This window comes from Danio rerio, chromosome 16 (genome assembly GCF_049306965.1).
Source record: "Danio rerio strain Tuebingen ecotype United States chromosome 16, GRCz12tu, whole genome shotgun sequence".
Classification (NCBI taxonomy): Eukaryota; Metazoa; Chordata; class Actinopteri; order Cypriniformes; family Danionidae; genus Danio; species Danio rerio.
In genome coordinates, this window is record NC_133191.1 from 31,647,897 (window position 1) to 31,667,860 (window position 19,964).

Genomic DNA, 19,964 nt, shown 5'->3' on the forward strand with positions numbered 1-19,964 from the left:
ATATAAAGAGATGTTTCAAAATGATGTTAACATATACCATATACTCTGTGAATTTATGTTTTGAGTGTGTATATATGTTTCCCAGTGATGGGTTGCAGCTGGAAGGGCATCCGCTGCGTTAAAAAAAAATGCTGGATGAGTTGGCGTTCATTCCGCTGTGGCAACCCCAGAGTAATAAAGGCACTAAGCCGAAAAGAAAATGAATGAATGAAGGAAGAGCAATACTTAACAAAACAACAGAAATGCTAAACAAATCAGTCAAAATGGCTGTGTTTTAATATAGCAATGAATGGGCTTTGTCCACACAGACATTTAATTTCAGCCAGCCAGCCTTTCCATTATAAAATTGCCACGTGTAAGGTCTGATTTCTTTACAAATTAGTGATCTCCACTCCCTGATATATACAATATAAAGTGGGTCTCAGACCGAAAAAGAAGCACAACATCAAATTCCATTTCCCCTTTAAAATATGACAATTTACCCCAGTCTTTTCAATGGAGTTTCTGCGTTAGTCTGCTGCTCCCGGCTGTGCTAGAATTTACAGTCTTTCATCTCGTTTTACGCTTAAACAACTAAATAAAAGCTAGTCTATTCAACTGAATGTATTTTTATTACAGTGCAACATCGATACTATAAAAGGAAATTGAAAATAGCCACATTAAGCTTTCACCGGAAGTTTATCATTGGCTGAAAAACAGGCTATGCTATAAAGTTAAAAGTTAGCATTGCCCTCAGAAATATAAAGCAACTTTGTGATGATGATAATAACATAAATAACACCGCACTGTCCAATGAGACTAAAAAAAAAAGTTCTGTTCTGTGAAAAAAGATTTTTTTCAATGTAAAATACAGTATCGGACAGTAGATGGCGGCCTAATCCATCTTTCTGACCAGCACCATCTGTGCTCGGCATGGAAGTGGTTAAATTGGTGGAGTTGACTGGCTTTCTGCCGTTGTTTCGAGTCGAGTTGGGGGGAAAAAACAGCGGCAACGCGGAGATGCTGAGCGGAGGGGTTTTCTGATCGCCCTTCGGTGTTCAATGACATGAGCACACTTGCTAAAACACCAAATTATGGCAGGGAACCTCAGCTGCTACGAGTTTCAAAATACCCCTGCCGCATAAAAAAGCCGCATTGTTGACGAAACTGTAACCGTGAGCAGCAATAATGCGAGGGGCGGACAGGAGCCGCAGGTCTGCCGTGATTGTGCTCTGCCTGCTGGGATGCGCTTTATGGACGACGACCGCTAAAACACTGCAGGAGAGCAGCGATGCCAAAGGTAAGAGACGCGCCGAGACAACACCTGCAAACACACCACTTCTGCTCATGTTTATGGGAATTTTGGTAGACATTTGGGGAGCTTTGCTTGGACTTCCTAAATTTCATTCCCAGTGCTAACAGCTAGCAACCTTAGCATATTATAACGCAGTGTGTACATGTTTTATGAGCAAAGAATGTATGTTTTATGAATTACATAGTTTTTTCCACAAATTAGTGTTTAAACAGCGCAAACTGTGTTAAACTTACGTGGTTCAGTTGCTCTGCTGTTTTGTAAACCTCAAACCATCTGTTTGAAATCGGATCTCATTTTTGTGATGCCTGTCTTTGCAACAAGCATCACTGCAGCTTCCAAAGCTGTTCAACTATGAGGCACAGAAATGTCATTATTTTAGGTTGGAGCAATGTTATGTTTCTGTCTGTTGGACCCTAGTTTGTTTTTTAGATATAATTTAATATTCCAATATTTGTCTTGACTTCATTTTAGTTGTTTAGAAATCTGGAAATCTAGAGCTTTTCCATGAAATGGGTTGTCGGAATTGTTTGCTTCAGTTATTTCATAGAATATAAGTTTCTTAATTAAGGTAAAGTTGGTTTTATATTCACACATTCAAGCCTTTCCCTTTCATTCCCCCAAATTAATTTCAGAAAAGTATTCTTTGCCAATGCTAAACATGGAAATCATAATAACAGTCAATGACTGTCGAAGTACAACATTGTTCACAGTCAAGTAAATGGTGCTAATGTTGTTTTTAAGTCATATTTACATGTGACTTTAGACCAAATATATAAAGTACCATGGTAAACAATATAGAGAGAATGTCACAAGTTGTTATTGAACGAATGTGTGAATATAAAACCTGCTTTACCTCAGTAGTTTCTTAGCTCTTCTGAAGTTAATGCATTAGTATTAGGTTGTCTAAAACTAATATGCGCACGCGCACACACACACACGTATGTCAGGCTACTTTTCATTAAGTGCCAATATTTGCCACATGGAGTTGTTTTCTAGTGCCATTTCTGGCATTCATCTTCATAACAGGAGTCTGTTTCATTAACTTATTAGCTATGTCTGTTAGGCCCGGTTTTAGAAAAAAATGTAATTGCTGCAGGTTTGATGTGGTGGTTTTAAGAACACCAAAGAAAGACCAAGCATAATCACAAAGAATGCTATGCTACTGTTTATTTAAATCCATTTTTCCAATAAAGAAAAAAAAGAAAATACCCACACTATTTTAAATTCTACCAAATAAATGATATATAAAATCTTATATATTGATATAAAAACCTTTACACACACACACACACACACACACACACACACACACACACACACACACACAGTGAGAGAGAAGGAGAGCAGAGAGTTCACAGCTTTTTATTTTATCCGTTGTAATGAATAGGGGCTCGTAGGTTCTGCTGTAACAGTTGTGTGCTTTTTAAAAAAACATTTGTTGGATTGTTTTAATTACTCGTGCTCACCTCCCTCGCCATAGTAATAATCAAAATAATCCCGGCTTTTGCGATTTGAAAATCGCACCTTTCAAATTGCTATTTCGGTGCAAATTCGATTAATCGTGCAGGCCTAATGTCTGTTTTGTCTTTTATATCAAATAGACTCGTTACATTTATCCAGATATGTTGTCTTGTTTTTAAATGCACTTAAAGTTGCTGTTTAAAATTGCATGAATACAAAATAAAGATGAACTGTGATAATATGACAAAAATTGTTGATGATTATTTTCTAAATATCTTATTTATGATTAATGTTGATTAATAGATTACATAAAATGCAAGGTTCTGTTAATGTTACTCAATATATTTGCTAATATGAACAAAAAATGAACACTGCATTTAGCATTTACTGTACAATACTTGTCAGTGAATTATGAGGGCAAAAACTAAATAAATAAAAATTTTGTTCATTAATCATAATCAAGTTAAAATCGCCCAGCCTTACTGCATTTATTACAGTATTTATTAGTCGTAGGTAACATTAAGTCATTCATTGTTGGTTGTTTTAACCCGGTGCATTAACTAAAAATAAAAAAGCACAACTTTGGATTTTGATAGCCGGATTCCTTTGTTAATGTTGAGCTATAATTAATAAATGCTGTACAAGTACTTTTACATTTATCAACATTTTGCTTATTATATTAGTTCACAATGTTAATCTAGTGCTAGTTATTCCAAAACAGCAAATGGATCTGGCTATAGTTTTATTTATTTATTTGCTCATCATCTTAAAATGATTAAATATGGTTTTCTCCTTTACTAAAAGATGTGACAAATATCCATTTAGACCATTTCAATGATCTTGCTGAAATTTAAATGCAAGTGGTTGCTGTGATAGTTTTATTATGAGATTATTTCTGGCTTCTGACTATTTCCAGACTGTTACGGTCTAAATGATGTGGCTAATGCAGTGTTAAGTGTCTGTGCATTAAGATATCAGCTTGTTGGGTGAGGAATGAAATCGAAAAAGCCATTTACATAGAACCAGAAGTTCACATTTGACATTTACATAATCCAGATAGCAGGTCAAAGCTTCAAAGATGAAGATTTCACTTTTTAAATTTACTGGCTGCAATGACTGTAGCTCACCTCTTGACTGTCACTTTGGCGAAGACTTCCATAATATAAGGAATCCCCCCCATGTTCTCCCCCCTTCTGGCTCCTGCTGATGAGCAGTGGCAGCACAGATGGGTCTGATCCGCTTCTGTTCCCAAGACATTAGACTGGCACAGAGTACGCTTTGAGTATGCAAAACAGGGCTTTCCTGCCTTTTGTCCAGGCTGTGCCACTTCCTCATCACCAGGATCTGAAAAGAGATTGCTGTGTCTGCATGTGAGGTCTTGACACAGTATATTCAGGCCTGGAAATCTTTTTTGCCATGCTGCTTTCTTAAATCTTACTGGCTGAATTTTGACTCTTTTCAAATTAAATAAAAGAAACTCTATTGAAAATACTGGTTTTATTAGAAATTGTGAAATTTAAATCACGAATAACAAATGTAAGGAAATAAATGAAGAAAAAAGTAACATGAATTAACAATCTATTTTTGCAGCGTCTATAATACCTTTTTAGAGCTAGTTCATGTAAATGTTCATGATGGTTCACAGTGTATTAATCAATGTTAACTTCTAAGCTGAAATATGTATTAATTGTAAACACTAATATTAAAACAAACTAATAATAAAGACGAACAAATGTCCTGTAATTTGATTGTCATTCGTTAATTTTAACTGAGTTTCCTAACAAATGAGAGCTTCTAAAATATTACTAAAATCTGTCATGACAGCTTTTCCTGATGCCAAATTGACTGTTTTTAATTTGGTTTTCATTAGGCAGGTTTTTACTTTTATTATATATGATCACCACTTTATTTTTGTGTACAATTCACACTATTATCAAACCATTAACTAAGGCTTCTTGCTTAATAAACTCCTATTTAGCTGATTATTAATAGTTAGAATGGTAATAGGTTTATGGCTCGTTTCCACTGACTGGTACGGTACGGTTCGGTACGGGTCACCTTTATCAGGCTTGCATTTCCTCTAACAAGGGTACCCTTTTGGTGGGCGTGGTGTACAAAAGAGAGTTTCGGTCGACATCATTCTCGCTCAAATAAATGTCAACAGTAAAGCTGTACAGGTCGTTCACAAATCATATGAGAAGCACTTCGCACAAAAGAGATGCTTTACACACATAAATACTTGTTTATAAATGTTTATTACTAACTTGTTTATGAACAGGATTTGATTATAACTGCAGATCAATGATATTGCAAAATAGCCTACTGTAACATCTGCAACTATATAAAATAAATATATAAATAAAACGTATACAAACACATACAGACCCTTACAGTCTCCTATATATTACCAATTACAGAAAAACTACACACCAAAGACATTTAGTCCTTATTTGAGTTTAAAAACACACGCAATATAGCTCACAGTTAGGGCAAACCTTTCATCTGTGTCTGTAATCTTCACCAGCACATGTAAACTCTGTTAGAGAGTAATTCTGTCATTCCCAGTTCATAATAGTCCAAAAGGCGAAGATAAACATGGCAGTTTGTTTGTGATTCAGTTTGCGGAAACAATGTTGATCCTGTGTTTTGTCAGGCTTCTCCTTTTTTTGCACTTCACTCTCGCGTTTGTCCTTTTCTCTCCGAATGTATCAGATGACGGAGGCACCAATAATCACGCACACGTTATTATCATCAGCTTTTAAAGTTCGTTATATCAAATATAACTTGGACGCGATCGCGAGCTCCCGTAAGAAAGTGAAACCGCTCTGACTTTTTGACAGGCTCTTTGTGGCTGTTTATCAAGACAATGACAAAGTTCGTTTGAGCTCGGGTCGTCCATGGCTTGTTATCATATAATTTCCATGTAATCTCTCGGCTGTGTATTAGAACATGGCGGTTCCTTTGTTTTCATTCTGTCTAGCTCCATGAGCTTGTGACGTATCTCTTTAACCAATTAGCATTTAGCTGCACGTGTAGCTCCACCTTTTAGGACCTTTTTTTGTGTTTGGTACCCTTTCGAAAGGATGCCGAAAACCATACCGTAACGTACCGCTCAGTGGAAACGGACCATAAGGTATAGGGTAGAATCAGGGGTGTAGAGTAAGAGGCTAATCACACCGAACACGCTTTTAGCGATAAAGGCACCTGTTTTAAATGATTTACTAACGTTTGCTTGCATTGTGCGCACTGCTTTTACGCCCTGCTGAGCCTTGCGTTTTTGCAGTTGTGCGCTGTGCAATCAGTTGAAAAAAAAGTCAACTCTGAGCGGTAAAGGCACGTTATGTCAGTCGTGTCTTTTTCATTCTCCACTCAAATGAAAGCAGAGGTGGGGTTTCCGTCGAGGTGACAGCAGTATTTGTGTTGTCAACTACGGAGACTTTTAAAGGAGACTTTTGCTGTTTTGAGTTATCCGGTGCTGTATGACTTTTAAAATGATGTTAATATCAACAGCAACACTCTCACACGTTATGCAGCTAGTTCTAAAATAATATTTAAATAAATATATCAGTTTAATAAATCTGTTTTGTTTAAATGCAGCAAAATACATTGCCTATGTTCACTGAGAAATGGATACAAATATTCATTTTCAAAATGGGGTGTACTCTATTGTGCTGAACACTGTTTATGCCCGTATCGACGTGGTAAATTCCTGCTTACTTTTGTTTGCAGAGAGAGTTTTAAATATATTGGTTAGACTCCAATTGAGAGTTTTTGTAAACCATATATAAGTGTTTGTATGGTGCAGTCAAATAATAAACCGGTTGCATAAACAAATAACAGTTTGTTTGTTTTTGCATAGCCCCCATATTGCCCTTATTGTTCATGCCAACAGTCAGACATTTACTGTAAGCAGTAGTCTGTTGTCACACATGCAACCAAAACACAGACTAAATGGACTCCTAACAGTTTCCTGCTTCTAGGGACTAAGAACAATGGGTCTTAGGAAACCAAGCATGTTTTTAAGAGCTTGTGAGCCTCATAAAGGCTGATAAAGAGAATAACTCTGGTGGTGCCTCCTTATTAATTAGCAGTAAAGCATTTTGTTTGGGTTTTGTATATTGCTGTGGGCCTGGGATCTATTTGTTTGCCTCTTGCGTTTCAAAGCATTTTCAGCAAGCTGGGGACCCCTGTTGTGCTTAATTTTTTATAGGGTCATGTTTTCACTGAACACTCAGACATTTTTCCCATCTCTGATTACCCAAACCAGACCATCTCCCTTGGGTGAGCCGGTCAGGCAGCTCTCATTCTCTCAATTTCTCTTCCCTCAAGTCTTGCAGACTGAGATGGTGGACTTTTATTTCACTCTACAGTGCACGGGCCTAGTTAATCTGCATCTTATAAAGGCTTTGAGAGTTTTATATCTGACTTAAATGCAGATTTACAGGACTGTTGGGCTTGCTTTGGGTGTGGTTGTTATCACTAGGCATGATAAAAAAATAATATTCACATTTAAATGAAGTAATTTGATTTGTTTGCCTGAATTCTAACACTACGGGGTGGTTTCCCGGACCAAGATTAAGCATAGTCCTAGACTAAAATGGCCATTTAAATCAGACTAACATAAATGTGCTTTCTCTGTCATGGTTTTAATAAGTCCAAGACTTAGTCTAGTCCAGAATTTAATAGGCTAATTTCCCAGAGGAAGACTAGAGCAACTTCAGGACTACATTGAGGCTTAAATTAAACCTACTGGGAGGCAGGTCTAACTTCAGATTAATTTTGTTTGGAGGACACATGGATTACCTAATGTCAATGATGATCAGCGCTTTTACCTGCACGGCACACACTAGCTGGCCTCCGTTACATTTGGAAGAGTCGTTTTCAGTGCCTTAGGAAAACACTCAGATTCAAACCAAGTAGATGCTGCACTGTCATCATTGCAACAGCTGTTCTTCACAACTACCTAAAAAAGCAGGGATGCCCAGATCCCCCAATAGAAGAGGATGACAATCCAGATGTGCCACCATTTACAACAAACTACAGAGAAGGACTTGCATACAGGGATGCTTTTGCATTGTGCCACTTTAAATAGATGTGTTTACATTATCTTTCAACCCTCTGTTCAGACCTGATACATGTAATAAAACTAAATATTTTTTAAAAGTTTACAACTTTTTGGTCTGGTATGTTACTAAAACCACCACAACATCCATCTTTTCTAATAGAACAATATTTATTTAACAGATTCATGTACTGATGTGACATTTAAGCCTGTTGCATCTCTCTCTCCTTCATCTTTATCTCCAGTTCTACTTGTAGTATCTTCATCTTCATTTCATGCTAATCCTTAAGATATTTCAACTTATGTTCATGAAAATCAAATAGCCAATTTTTCATGAACAGTGAGTCTTTTCTTCTGGTTACCAGCACTGGCAGACATTGACACCCTTGCTTCTGAGGATCAGAAGCAAGCACCCTTGCTTTCCAATTCTTCAGTTCGGTTTTGACCTTAAAAAAATAAATACAGATTAAATGGGAAAATGTTTCAAATCATACGACAAAAGCAAATAGAAGTTTGAGAGGAGAGAAACAAAAGCTAAAATCAAATTCAAATACTTAATACAAGTGCATGTGATCCATCATCTGAACTGTCCAGATGGTCATCATCTGGTATGTTCTTCAAAGGTTGCTGATTCTCCAGTATTCCGGTCAGTAACTCATCCAACACATCACAGTCTTTATTTGCAGGTCCTCCGCCAGTCTTAAACCTCTCTCTTCGAGCTTCAGCAACAGTTTTTTTTAGGTTTATTTTGATATTTTTCCACAACACCTGTATTTAATAACTATTATAAATACAACTGTGACTTTAAAAGGCTGTAATAAACCTAATGATTCTTACCTGAAGTTGTTGAATTGTTCTTGTAGATGTGTGTTCATTTGCATTAAATTCATTACAAATAGATGTCCAGGCATTCCTCTTCTTTAATTCAACAGCTGATGTGTGCAGTTTATCTTCAATAACAGGATGTCTTGAAACTATTTGCTTTAAAAGAGTTTTCTCATGTTCAGAAAAGTTCTTTCAACGTACTCTCTTTTCAATGTCCATTGCCATTTGCTTCTCAGTTGCATACAATTTAAACCTTCTTGGTTAATTCCATGTTTTATAGGCAACCTCAATCCAGTCAATCCTGATTAGCACAGGTGGTATTAAATTAATCGAGTGTATTTTAGTAGAGGACTCCATAGTCCAGGTGTTGGTAATCTGCACTTAATCTGTGTTTTAGAAAGCCATTTTTTAAAGCATGATTAACTATTCTAGATAAAGGTCTACTCCTGTCTTAATTTAATCTTGGTCCGGGAAACCACCCCAATATGTTTAGTCGCTAATAGGGTTTTGCCGATAGACCAGTGGTTCCCAACCTTTTTCTTTGGGGCCCCCCCATAAACATATACAAACATTGGAGCCCCCCCACCATATAAATACACACGCACACACGCACACACATATGTACTGTGTATATATATATATGTGTGTGTGTGTGTGTGTGTGTTTGTGTAATATTAATATATAGTAATATGTATAGAAAATATTAATTAATCAGTTTTAACTTGTCTTGGCCTTCAATAAAACCAAAATTTAGGTAGGCTTTGTCATACTGTCTAATCTTTTTCTTCGCCTCTGAAGAATCACAGCATTTACGTTTGTCTGCCATTTTTGTTTTGATTTTGCCTTTACGACACGTTGACAAGCAGATTGCCCGAGTGAGCAAAATTTAAATAATTATTTAAAGTTATTTATTTTAATTATTTTCACTATTATGTTGGAATTTTAAGCATGTGTTTAGATTATTTTTTATTTTTTGGGCTGCTCGATTTTGGGAAAAATCATAATCCCGATTATTTTGGTCATAATTGTAATCACGATTATTCAAAACCATTGCCAGTTAAAGTCAAAATTATTAGCGCTCCTGAGATATTTTTTTTATAAATATTTCCCAAATTATGTTTAACAGAGCAAGGAATTTTAATAGTATTTCCTATAATATTTTTTCTTCTATTTGTTTTATTTTAGCTAGAATAAAGACAGGTTTAAATATTTTGAAACCAATTTAAGGTCAATATTATTAGCCCCCTTAAGCAATATATATTTTTGATTGTCTGCAGAATAAACTAGCGTTATAATGACTTGCCTTATTACTCTAATTAAGCCTTTGAACTGCACTTTAATCTGAATGCTTGTATTTTGAAAAATATCTAGTAAAATATTATGTGCTGTCATCATAGCAAAGACAAAAAGAAATCAGTAATTAGAAATGAGATATCAAAACTATTATGTTCAGAAATAAGTTAATAAAATATTCTTTCCATGAAACATAAATTGGGCAGGAAAAGGTTTGCTAATATTCAAGAGGGCTAATAATTCTGACTTCAACTGTATACATACAGTTATTTTCCACCCTGCAGAGAAATAAATACAATAGAATAAAATATGAAACAAACTGTGCTTTAAGCATCTTCACTGTAAGAAAAACACTTTAGCTACAGCATTCCTTCAGTCAAGAGCAGCAAAGGTTTTCTCGTTATGTTTGTTTAATAATAATAAAAACAGGCGGCAGAAGGATTATAGCGCGCTGTATCTTTAATGGTTTCTCTTTCACGTCTTTTGATCCTCAACTCTTTTGTTTATTACACAAATGAGGGTTAATGTAAATAATCACTAAACACCGCGTTTTGACACCTATTTGACCATTAAAGCGTTCACGTTAAGATGACTTTAGATGTCTGCGCTCCTCTGCTCGTCTCAGTGTGTGAATGAGAGTGAATGCTGACCGGCCGCATGCTTCTGACTGCGTGATCGTGCTGCACACACACACAAGCTCTTTCGCGCTTTTAAGAGCAACACGTGTACAACTGTGGCGAAATATGATGCAATAATCATTTATCTCGATTAATGTTTTTTTATAATCGTTTGAAACCGAAATCTAAATCGGATTTTCGATTAATTGCAAAGCCCTTTATAATAGTGGACCATTTTTATGCCTTTTTCTACCTCAATACTTATCCTCTCCCGCGCCCCCCCTGTGAACTCTGGCGCCCCCCTTAGGGGGGCGCGGACCCCAGGTTGGGAACCACTGCGATAGACTATGCCATCGTCCATCGCCGATGGCAGACAAACTTTACAATGCTGAGCCAGCATCGCGATCCATCGCCTCGGCCCACATTTATATTGATATATCACTTATCATTTGCATGTCATCTTAATAGCAATAATGGTCTTTTCATGAGCTTTGTTAAATGTTACATATAGCTGCCACTTGCACAGCTGACAGCATTGTGAGGATTAAATGAAGGATTATACAGCACCTCTCACGCTTAAAATGTGTAGATTCAGTGGCAAACGCTGTTACCTGCAAACCCCGTCCCACAGACTTTACAGTGAATGGCTTTAGTCATTTTCCTCGCGGACTTGAAACACTGGAAGTCTTTTATCCACTTTTGGAAAAGTGTAAATGGTGGATTAAAATTCAGCCCATGATCACTAATAAGAGATGCCATTATTAGTAACTGAGTAAATCTGTCAGTGTTATTTTCATTCTCTCATCTTCCGCGCTTCACATTTTCACGGTTTCAGCTCCTGTCATCTGAAGGCAGAAGGCATTGGCTGAGTGATTGACGGCTGATATTAACCAATCATTAGCGTTCAGTTAGAGCAGTGGGCCAATAAGAAGAGCACAAAGGCGGGGCAAGCATTGCAGGCTTTTTACTTCAGCAAGTTTACATAATAACTGTTTTAATCTGTTCCTGAATGCTGAGTTTGGCGTTTTTAGGTGCAAAGATGCATTCTGCACAAATGTCTCCTAAATCCACGCACGCGTTGAGAATTTTGCAGTGAAAACAATGAAAATGTATACACTACAGTAAACTCCAACCGAACTCTCGTCTCCTCCATCAGCTGTGGGAAAAGCCATAATAATGACATGGATCACTGCATATTCATGCCAGAGTCCCGTGGAAAAAAAAGTGGTTGACAGGTGGTAATTTGTTTGTAACTTATTTCTTTATGGTTTGGTTATGGGTAAAGCAAAGACCATGTGGGTCAGGTAGTGAAAACAGTTGGCTACAATTAATTAATTGGTTATGAATTAATTGATATTTAACAACCACCCCCGCCTACGACGGCGATGGCATCGTCCATCGCGATTTTTCAAATTAGACATCGTACGATGCCAAATTCATCGACATCGTCCAACCCTCGTCGCTAATGTATGCGCAATCTGTGCTTATGTATTTAAATCCGAAAAACTGTTCTGCATTGATTGAGTTTTTTAAAATGCATCGGAATCAAGAGAGAATATTGTTTTTAGTTTGTCTTGCTCCAATTCCTTTTAAATATCATTTGATCCTAAAATAAAAAATTTATCAAGTTAGAAAAAGGATTAAGCGAATTTCAAGGGTATTCATAGTGAACTGTGTTTACCTTAATCTTGACTCGGCCTAATGCATATTTGCTCTTTCTCTTGAGCATTTTACGTTAGTTAATGTGTTTAAGGTTAAAAACTACCCTAGAGCGGCATCTACTGTTTAAAAAAAAAAAGCTCAGAATCAATTCAAAGGAGAATTGCAATGCATTTTTAAAACAGAGTGCGTGCTCACTGCAGCCTGTAGCATGATGATGTACTGAATTGAGTCCATTAGTGTACGAGCTGTTGTTACTAGGGCTGCACAATATATTGCTTCAGCATCGATATCGCAATGGGGGCAGCCGCAGTGGTCACATCGCAAAATCTGCAATGTTAAATTGGGATTTTAGCTGACTAGAATCCACAGGTATCCAAAACACATGAGATTTGTGGAGAGGGACACTGCAGATTTTGACCATAATAGAGTGTTTAAAGGCCTGTGAGTGAGCATTTTAAGAGTGTTTAAAGAGCCCCTATAATACATTAAAAAGTGTCATATTTGGATTTTAAGGGTCTCCAACAACAGGCTGATATGCATGCAAGGTCAAAAAACACTTTCATTGTCTTATAATATACATTTATTTTTACCTAATTATGGCAGCGACTCTCATGAATCGTTCAGTGATTAATTTGTTCCTAAACCCCTCCTTAGCGGGAAGCTAATCTGCGCTTAATGGACTGATGACCGCCTGTTGCAATTGGTCGACAGCGTTCAGCGCGAGACAGAGTAAAATGGCTTTTCAGCAATATTGAAGTAGTCACAGTGCATAGTGTGTGTGTGAGCATACCTGCCAACACTCCTGTTTTTTCTGGGAGTTTCTTGTATTTCAGACCCATCTCCAGCCACCAATCCATTTTGTTTTTTATCCCGAAAACTCCCGTAATTTTAACCACCCAACGCTGGTATAGGATCCGATCGCAGTGGCCGCCCGAAACACGCTTCATAGTAGTTAACTTACTAACACTACAGTACACCGTACTCAGTTCCCATCGAAAACAGCCAAAAAGTGCACAGCAATGGGCAGGGCAGGTGCCGTGGGTCATGCCGATCACTCGACGCAGAAGCAAAAACCAGGCTTAACACCTCGAGCACACCACCTCTTTATTATTTATGAAAAGCTGGTGTGCTCAAGGCGTTACACACCTTGTGTTATTCATTTTTTGGAGCTTTGATGTTGCCGCCTTTTTGATTATATCTTTGTCAATTTTTACAACAAAAATATCTACCTATAAAGTCCCAGCATTAGTACGAGTAGTCAAGTGATTGTATTTGAACCAATTGGGTGAACCAATAAAGTGGCTCTTTCAAAAAGAGTCATTTTCTCCATTCTAAACGAATCTACTGATTTTATAAATTGAATGAATTTCTGAAGACATTTACTTCCACTTGTTGGAACTTAAGTGTCTTAAAAGTATTATTTCATTATAAAATGGTTATAATAATAAAAATAATTATATACATTCTATATGTGTTCGAATTAAGTTCATGACTTAAAGCAGCATCCATCCTTTTAAAACTTAGAGTTTTTAATTCCTTTTTTTTTTTTTTTTTTTGGTTGTGAAGATGTTTATAGATGTGTTTTGGAATGAATCCCAAAAAAAAATAAATTCTTTCAGATCTGATTAGAATTTTATGGGCCAACTTATCTGTTTTTGTGCCTGTGAAACTTGATAATCCTCCACACAACAGCAGTCTTTTAACATTTAGAGTCTGGACGTCCTGAATGAGTGTGGAGCTCTTTCTTTCTCATTCACACATACACACACACACACAGCCTGTTCGTCTCCTTTTATAGAGAGAGAGACAGCCAGTCTGCTGCACATCTGGAGAAGTCATTTGTACACAAGGGAAAGACAAGCTTGTTTCATGTTTTAGAATTTGTAAAACTGAAAAATAAACGTGTTTTCTCTTAGATATCAATAATAATCATCTATTAATAGTTTTGTTAATTTGTTTTTGGAATGGTGGTATATTTTATTTCATAACTGAGAACAACTTGTACATAGGATGGGAAACAAATTTCCCAAAGGAGAAATGGTTTTCAAAACCCCTGAGTGATCATGCTGCCTCTGTTAATGAAGAGTGAAGAGATGATTGAAGTATAAATGGTAAACAGGGTTGACTAGTATCAGTAACTATTCTGATGTGCTTTAGAACCGATTGTCCTCTCAAAGAACTTGAGAAATGACTGCTGAATTTTGGTTTGGTTTGGTTATTTGACTTGTTTCCAATGCTGATTATGAGGAAACGGCTGACACCACATTTTGATACCATTGGAGACTGATACATAATATATTCCACACATTGTTAATTTTATTGTCAGCTTTTGGCTGTGATTTTAAACTGGAGTTTGGTACCAATTTGCTTGGCCAAATTGTGGCATGTGAAGTTACCAAATGGCTGTTCAGAATTTAGTTTGAAAAGTTTCCATTTAAATTACAAATGAATCTTTAGCACTCATCCCCTACAAAAAAGAATGAAATGTGATTTTATTTTTTTGTACAATTTTAGAGTATACTATATTTGTATATTTATTGTTAAACTAAAGTTTTATATTTTTCAGTGCTTATTAATAATGTACTAATTGTAGATCTAAAATGTTTTGAGAAAATGTCACTGTATTGGGTGTACATAGTCGTATTACAAAGCTTTTGTACTGGTCTTTTAGTTCAGTGTATGCACTCAAAAGTATTATTAAAATGTGTTGAAACGACACAATTCTTAAGTTTTTTTTTGAGACGACTTAATTGTTTTATGTTCAATTCACTTACATTTGTAAAAAAAAAAACTTAAGTTAACTTAATTGTTTTGTGTTGGGGCCACATGAAGGAATCGTGTGGAGCCCTGCATTTGTACAGTGTGTTCACCAAATGAATGCTGCGTTGTTGTTAAAAAATGTATTCTCAAATCTCTTGATTCTAAAGTATAGTAGGGCTAATCAAAGGGGAGACGTTTTTTTTTTTATTTTGGTCTATTCCTGTCCTCTGTACACGCACAAACCAGCTTTTGCACAATCTAACCCTATATAACCTTGCTAGTTAATGCTGTTTTTCCAGATTAATCAATAATATGGTTTCCTGAGGCTTTCTAAAGCTTTTGAACCCAGCATATTGACTGATTGCTCTCTTCATTACTGCTCACATGACTCTGCTCTTAGGGTTAATGATACCATCTAAGGTAAATAGAAGTTGGTTGTCCATTAATGTCAGTTTATTACCCTTTTCTACTAAAATAGAGTCATTCGTTTTAAAATTTTGAATGCATTTAAAGCTACATGTATTCACTCAGGGATTTAGAATATTGAACAAAATATATAAATGTTCACTTTCTTGGTTTGAATATTAGAGCAGATGTTATGTCTCTAGATTTCCACTTCTTTCCACTCCATATCTTTCTGTTCTCCACTGCAATGCAGCATTCTGGATGGTCTCTGTGTGCATATATCCTCTAAAATAAACACATTCTTACTTATCGTGGCCAGAATGCAAAATTCAAGGTGGTTTACTCCTCACAAAGCACATTTGAGAATTGAGAAAGCACAAGGTGGATTCTTGATTTTTGAACAAAAGCTTTGATCACTTTTGCCAGTTTCCAGCTTTAAGACCTCAATCCCAAAAGCAAACAACATATGGTTCTAATATAATAATGCTATAGAAAAAGAAATCATGATCTCAACCTTTGTCTCTATGGCTAGACTGTGATTCATTATAAATTAATAAAATTTTGGTTTCCTAGACACTGTGAGCTCAGAGCTTTAAAAGCATTAAGCTTAAATGTGTTGTTCAAATAGACTGTTCACAGAGATGGCTGTTGAGATTGCATGTTCACTTTAAACAGATTCATCGTGACTCTGGTATATGCCTAAAAATGACTAAAAATTTACAATAGTTCTGTCTGGTTGTTAAATCTGATTGGCTGATAGCCATGCAATATTCGGCAATATCAGAACTTGTATAGACTCTTCACTCTTGTGTATTACTCCGCTCACTTAGAATGACAGCAGATCAATAAACTCACAACAGTTTGACAAATATTGCAGCTGTTGGACAACATAAGAAACAAATATTGAGGCTTTTAAGGTGACAATGTAGTTATTTAGATTCCCTTTATTTATTCAGTTTAGTTCAGTTTATGCAGTATATTTTATTTTCCTTATCGCGAGCACAACAGTAATCTGGTAGTATTTGTGCTGCTTTGACTTTTTTGGGGGGTTAATTATGATCTTCCGATTGCATCAGAAAAATACTGTGAAATCTCTGTAGACTGTTGGCATTTCATGCTGTTCAGCCTTTTAATCCTAAAATGTGAGCAGAATCACCTTTTTTTTCATCACTTTAGACATTACGCTAGAGAATCATTCAAATACTAGCTCTAAAGTGACATTGGTGAAGTAGCAACGGTTTCTGCTGCAGATGTGAATGAATAAAAAGAAAAGTAGTTCCTCATACAAAAAAGATTTTAGACTGTCTAAAATCGTTTGATTTTCTTTTTTAACATACACTTATGCCGTCGAACTGTTGTATAAACACTATCACAATCGTAGCAGTGTGATATGGCTGTATAAAGACACTGGTGGGACACTGTGCACACCTCACAACAGTGCTGATATATAGCCATATCGAACGGCTACTAATGTAATATTGCTCATATATATGTGTACACACATCCCTGTCAAATTATTCAAAACCTATTTTAATCTATTTCTCTGGGCATGAAATTAGAGATATTTAGAAGAATGTTGAAAAGCAGTAACCATTCATTTCTATAGTAGGAAAAAATACTATGGAATCAATGAGCACTGGCTTCGAGTATCCTTCAAAATAAGGAAGAAGGAAGAAACTCATGAAGGTTTAGAAAGGATGGTGGCTGAGTAAACTCTTTAACAGCAGGAGTGAAATGACCGTGTTTTGCATTGATTATATTGCATGTAAAAAAGCAACTATGGTTATTAGAAAAAAGCTTTTTTGTATTTGATTAAAGCAAGAAGGTCATAAAGTAAATAATGACAAAATGTATGTTTTTGAACAAACCAATAGAAAACACCACCACATCAAAATACTATTCAAGTTGTACTCAAAAGCTTCAGAAGCTTATTATTGACTAATATTGGTGCATTATGTACTTTAGCATGCTGTGCTCATACACACTCACAGTTACAAACTGTGCGGCTTTCCTGTGATGTTAAGCCAAAAGCTGACTGGACACAACTACCACATGCAATATGTCGACTGAGCATGTATTGTACATCTCGTTGCTGGTCAGATTGTGACCTGCAGACCAGCTGCTGTCAGTGTGAGATGTGCGCATGATCTGCCTGGACATAATGTGTGGTGTAATGAAGCGGTGAAGTCATAGATTCACAGCATGTGTGTATTATTGAGTGGAGGAGGAAGAGGGGAATTCCCAGAGAGAGAGATGGAGAGACCGATCTGCGGTACAACAATGAATAACCTTTTGGAAAACACAAAAAAAAGAAGATTGATCCAGTTAGGTTAAAAGTTAACTACAGGTTTCCATGTTTTGTTACTAGGTGTGTTACATGAAGTCCAGTCCGAATGAAAATGCTCCATATAAACACCACCTCAATAAATTTCCTAAACCTAATAAAATTGTACTTGTTTTCAAGGGATGGGATAAAACTGCCTATAAAACTGAGCAAAATGAAACCTTTGCCATGTAAACGTGATAAGCGGATTATTATTTTTTTTACGTCATGATTTTGCAAACACAGTGATCACACATTAAAAAATATCTGGAAATTGACCGTTTTCCATATTTTGGGATTCATGTTTTTATCCACTTAATTATGCTTTTGAATTGCATTTTGAAACCTTGAAGATTGTAGTAGTATTTATTTTTTTTTTATTTGACAAAGTTTAAAGTGATTTATTATCTGGGTTGGTGTAATAAAAAAAAAAACTCTGTAATAAAGCTGCCAGTACATTTTTGATTATTTTATAGACTAATTTCTTCATATATAATTTCTTAAACAATATCTTGTCACAAACTACTGAAATGTAAATAAAAGTAACCATAGAGTTGAATTTTCATCATCAAAAGTGGACAGAGCAAAAATAAAACTCCCATAATGTAAGATATTGGTTACAGTGGAGTAATTCGTAACATTGATAAATATTATAAATATGAATATATGGGTGATACGAATGCATGCTATAAGGGGATCCACATGCTTTCATTGCACAACTGACTTGCTTTCAAAAGTGCCAAACATCCTTCTATCAGTCCACACAAACACATGAGCGGTGAGCAGCGACTCGTGTGAAAGTTAACTTTTCTATTTCAGGTCACTAATTTCCAGCAATACAACCTGCTCCCACCAGCCCTTAGTAGGTAGTATAGTAGTTTAGTACAGACCTTCATCTTCAATCTACTGTGTTTTTTTGTCCATGTACAGTCCATGTAGTGTAAAGTGTAAACACTCCAACAAATATATTAATCAGAAGAATTTTAATTGGAATGACAATTTTCTTTTTCTCTTTTTATGTGGCTAGTGTCTCCTGTTTTGTTGTTCGTAATTTTCTTATGCAGAATTAATCATTTATTTACTGAAAATGGCAATAGGTCAACATAAAATAGTCTGTGGTTAAAAATGGAGAAAATAATCTGTAAGAAATAGTGCTGGGCAAAAATTTATTGTGATTAATGGCTTCCAAAATAAAAGTTTGTTATGATATAATATATGTGTGTGCTGTCTATATTATGTGTATATAAAAATACACACACGCTTGCATATTTTTGAAAAGGTTTATTTATATTTAAATTTAAAAATATGTATATGAATCAAATTCTATTACAATTTAAATAAATATCTATGTGACTATTGTTTTGTATAGTTTTGTTTTGCTGTGTGTGTGTGTGTGTGTGTGTGTGTGTGTGTGTGTTTCACATATACATAATAAATACATATATAATGCACACACATTCATATGTCAAAGCAAACTGCGATTTTTAGATTAATCTTTGCCCAGCACTAGTAATGTAAAACGATTATACATTTAAAAAAAAAAAAAAAACTAAATGGCAAATGATAATGATGGTGGTCTCTTAAATTTTTCCAGATATAATATAATGCTTTCCTGTATGTGTGTGCATACGTGTCTGTTCAGTTTGTGCTTATAATCTGTTTTAGATTATATTGCTCCGTATAAAACCATAAATGAATATACTTTTGTGTGGAATCTGTTTGTGTGTGTCTTTGTCCTTGTTTGAGGAAAAGGTCATGATAAAAGAAGTATTTTAAGTAAAGGCTTAAGCGCAAGAGAAGGTTTGTACATTGGAGGTTTTCAGTTATGAGGCTTTCTGTGTGTGAAGAAATAAAGGGAGAGCGTAAGACGTTAATTCGTTTTATTGTCTCTGTGCAGATCAGTAATTCCCAGTAGAGCTCGAGGGCAAAGGAAAATTGGTATTATTCTTCACAGTGCTATTTTTCAAGTCAAATATTTACCTAGTGTTGGATGACTGCGTTCTCTTCAGACTGCTGGATAACATTTCAAAAGCTGCTTACAGTAAACACTGCAGAGACTGCTGCGATGACACCGCCTGCACCTGTGCTTTGAAAAAACACCACAGGTGGCGGCTTTTTTGGATGTATGGTTTTATTTAAAATGTTTTTATTGAAATAATTTAGCTGCCCTTAGTATTTTTCCCTATACACTTAAGGCAATTGATATTGCCTAACCCTAACTTCTGAAAAATACGAAGCATTTTCAACAGATTTGTATAAATA

General features: G+C 35.8%; 1 protein-coding gene across 2 annotated transcripts in view; it reads left to right on the top strand.

The window, feature by feature from the left end:
- Positions 1-953: 953 nt before the first annotated feature.
- fam171a1 (family with sequence similarity 171 member A1) overlaps positions 954-19,964 on the top strand; it is a 54,937-nt gene continuing 35,926 nt past the window's right edge. For both annotated transcript variants that reach the window (XM_073926083.1, XM_001335895.7), the window contains exon 1: positions 954-1,279. Coding sequence is in view for 1 of the 2 variants with exons in the window: in XM_001335895.7 (XP_001335931.1) it covers positions 1,168-1,279 (112 nt within the window). In the remaining variant the exon portion in view is untranslated. The remainder of the gene's footprint in view (positions 1,280-19,964) is intronic.